Source organism: Orycteropus afer, unplaced genomic scaffold, assembly GCF_000298275.1.
Source record: "Orycteropus afer afer isolate SDZICR_OR568_19922 unplaced genomic scaffold, OryAfe1.0 scaffold00292, whole genome shotgun sequence".
NCBI lineage: Eukaryota > Metazoa > Chordata > Mammalia > Tubulidentata > Orycteropodidae > Orycteropus > Orycteropus afer.
This window is the reverse complement of record NW_006921879.1, coordinates 781561-785319: the sequence shown is the minus strand read 5'-3', so window position 1 is coordinate 785319 and position 3759 is coordinate 781561. Positions and strand designations below refer to the sequence as shown.

The 3759-nt window shown below is 38.1% G+C and overlaps 1 protein-coding gene across 1 annotated transcript; it reads left to right on the top strand.

Annotated features, from left to right (window-relative positions):
• Positions 1–1087: 1087 nt before the first annotated feature.
• RNASE9 (ribonuclease A family member 9 (inactive)) lies at positions 1088–1654 on the top strand. The gene has a single exon (XM_007951225.1). The coding sequence runs from the start codon at positions 1088–1090 to the stop codon at positions 1652–1654; it is 567 nt and encodes a 188-aa protein (XP_007949416.1).
• The last annotated feature ends 2105 nt before the right edge of the window (positions 1655–3759 follow it).

The following is a 3759-nucleotide window of genomic DNA, read 5'->3' as shown; positions in this document are numbered from 1 at the left end:
CGAGCATTTATATATTAAAAAAAAAAAAACAAGATCTATTCTGCATGCTCTCTCTTGCTCTTTCTCTGTTTCTCTCTCTTTCTATCATTTTTAGAACTGTTAGTTTTACAATCATAAATATAAGTGAACTTACCTTACTCAAATGCTAGGGCAGTGGATCTCAATGCGGGATGATCTCCATGCTATACTGCTGTGACATCAGCAATGTCTGGAGACATTTTTGGGTGTTAAATTCCAAGGAGGTGAATTCCACTGACATTTAGTAAGTAGAAGTCAGAGATGCTGCTAAATATCCTACAATAAATAGAGCCCCCACCACAAAAACCCATGAGGAGAAAGATAGTCCTAAGTTGAGGAATTTTCCTCATCACACTGGGTTGTTAATGACAGGAGGGTGGTTCCCTTACGGCTCTGTCAATGTAACCTCTTAAGTCCTCTGGAAGGGAACCTATACATTTGGTCCAGATGGATGGAGCAGGTGAGACTCTTCTGTCTCCCTCCTTCTCTCCCCAGTACTGTCCTAGACCTCCTCTCTCCTCCCTCCTAACCCTCATCTCTTACTTGCTCCCTTCTTAACTCCTTCCTTCTCTCCCTTCTCATCCTGGTCTTCCTTTTCCTCTTTCTTCTCTCTCATCTTTCTCCCTCTTTTGTCTATCAAATTTCTCTTTCTTATCTCCAGTATCCAAGACTGACTATAGACATAGGTAGGTTATTTTATTTTTTATTGTGATTTGGGTGAAAATCTACAGAGCAAATACGCTTTCCATACAGCAGTTCACATACACTCTGTCTGATGGCATTGACCACAATTTACCACAACGCAACATCTCCCCTCCCACTTCCTCCCGATAGTTACCCCTTTCCTGTGTCAATCCCTCCATGCACTCGGTAGGTTATTTTTAAAGTCAATATTTCAAAGGAGTTTAAACAGATTTTGAGTTGTCAATTGAAGTTTTTTAAATTTCTGAAATCTTGGCATTTAGAACAGAATTAGGTGAGAGATATGGGGCCTGCACAGGAAGTAGAAGCAGGGAGATTTTCACAATTGACTAGATCTCCTTATTTCTTTCTTATTTCCCACAGGAAAATGTGGCAGACTTTTGTCATTATGCACCCGCTGTCTCTGCTACTACTGCTATTCCAAAGAACACTGCAATTCCAGAGGAATTATTCTAAATTCATTTTACCAGATTCTTTGCAAGAAGATTTTGAATATTATTTTGGGGATTTTTTTGGTACAGGCGCTACCATAGAACCTAGCAAAGAAAACTTCAAGCTGAGGATGATTGTTATACCTGAAAGATCAATATTTGATGACTCATTCTGTAGTGATGCAATCATGTTTAAAAATATTCACAATAAATTTCATTGTGTGGAAGAACACTACTTCCTCCAAGAGCCATATGAGGAGATAAAAAAGATCTGTTCCTATTCATTTACAAATTGTAAGAATGGCATTAGAAAATGTAACAGGAGCAAGAAAGTGATGGATGGCTTGTACTGTAAATTAGAAACAGGAACCAGAATACCAGACTGTAGATACCAATCATTTTATAGGCGAGGACTTGCCCTTATCACTTGTAAATGGCAAAATAAAATTGGAGAGCTTGTTCCTTTTTCTGTAGAAGATATTTCAATGCCATATGGCAATTAGAAAAACCTATACCAGGAAGTTGTCTTCTTCCTACCGTTCTAGCAGAGTGATATGTAGCTGGTTAGGGAAGGATGATTTAACCCTCTGTGTACTGATTCTCATAGATCAAAATAGTCAATAGTCATTTTGATGCTTTTCATTTTAATCAGCCAGCCCACCTCCCCTAAGCATTTCCTAAAGGCAACATGGGCTGCTTCACAGATTGTGCTCAGACGTGTGGTTTCAAATATGTCACAGAGTTTTGTATGTTTTCAGTATGTTGTGAATATGAATCCTTGCAGTGATACCATGACTAAGAGAAGGAGGAAATGACTATCAGATGTGTGTTCCAAAGACATGTTTATCTGATCATTTAGTTCAGCAGAAATAATAAAGTGCATTGGCCTGCTGAAGGAGCTCTGTGTATGTTTTTACGGGGTTTCTGGGTCTGAATTTTCTTTCTCTGTAACAATTTGACACAAAAGGAGCTCAAAATCCCATGAGACATTGTGCAGTTCATCTTTCCAGTGCTATATTTGTAGATATTTCACCTGTCCTTTTCTTTACATATGACACAATCCTTATGGGCCATGAAAAAAGAGATCCTAGTAGTTCTGGCAGCATAGTGCCTAAGGCACTTGACCGCTAACCAGAAGGCTAGTGGTTCAAACCCACCAGCCACTCCTCGGAAAGAAGGTTGGGCAATCTACTCCCGTAGTGATACTGCCTCGAAAACCCAGGGAGGGGTCGCTATGAGTTGGGTCTGACTCGACGGTACATAACAACAACAGTAGCATCTCAGGATCAATTCTTTATACATTTTGAATAAAAAACTCCCCAAAGTATCTTTCAATTTTCCAATGTTACTTTTGTCATTGTTCACAGCTTTGTGTAGCTTAGACACCACTGTTCACAAAACTACAAACAATTCCTCTCTTTATGGCATAGTCACAATTATTCACAACTCCTTTCCTCACTTTCTAGCAGATGTGGCTCCCTCTGAGAACATACCACTTCATGGAAAGGCTGGATACTCTTCAAAATAATAATAATAACAGTAAAACTATATCCAGTTCAAGTAACAATTTCCTCCATTTTATCTTCCAGACATAACATCTTTGTATTATTATTCCCTATAACTTAATGAAAATGGAATAAGGAGCAGTGAGGGTGGTGGTTGAGTGTCTATTGCTTTTGGCCCATTTTACCCCAATTGAATAAGCTATTCTCCTCCTCATTCTTTTTCCCTATCTTTAGACTCAGAACTAAGGTCCTAATTTATCAACCAATTGATCTACAACAAAAACTCAGGGCCAACCAATCTCCTTTTTAGTGACCAAGGTCACACAATTTAGGATATGTAGTGACATTGTATATTTTATCCAAATCCTTTTTTCTTTCTCTCTCTAAGATAGATCTTTTTCCTATATCTAAGACATGAGGATCTTAACTTCTATAAACTATTATATTTTTAGAAGATGGGAACAAATGGTTCATTTCTTACTCATGTGTTCAGTGGAGTGACTGACTCTGAAATTGGCATTGAGGCTGAGAATAAATATTCCACCCCAGTTTTCATGGTTGGAAGATTACAAAAGTTAGTAAACAATACCAAGTTCTTCTTATGAGATCAAAGGTGATATCTCCAGCAAGTTAAAGCCTTTGGAGAGTGACCCTAACTCTATGAAAAGAACAGGCTTTAACCAAAATGAGATTTTTAATTTAGGGATATCTTCTCGACAAGAGTGGATTCTGAGACTGTGTAAGTTTTCCATCCACCTGTTTATAAACTTCAAGAGAAAAAGGACATTCACTGGGATAATAAGTTTGCATATAAATATACTTACTCAGCCCTTAAAATGTCAAATATTGCCTGGCTACCACTATCAATCACTCAGAAAAGGATCATAATAGGAGATCCTGGATAGAGTGAGAGAAAAATGTAGAACATAACTCAAAATTATAAAAAAAAAAAAAAAGACCAGGCTTACTGGTCTGGTAGAGACTGATGAAACCCTGAGACTATGGCCCCTAATCACTCTTCAGGCCTGGAATTGAATTCACTCCCATGGGTTCCAGCCAAACAATAGACAGGTCTACACAGTGAACAATTACAATATGTAGGT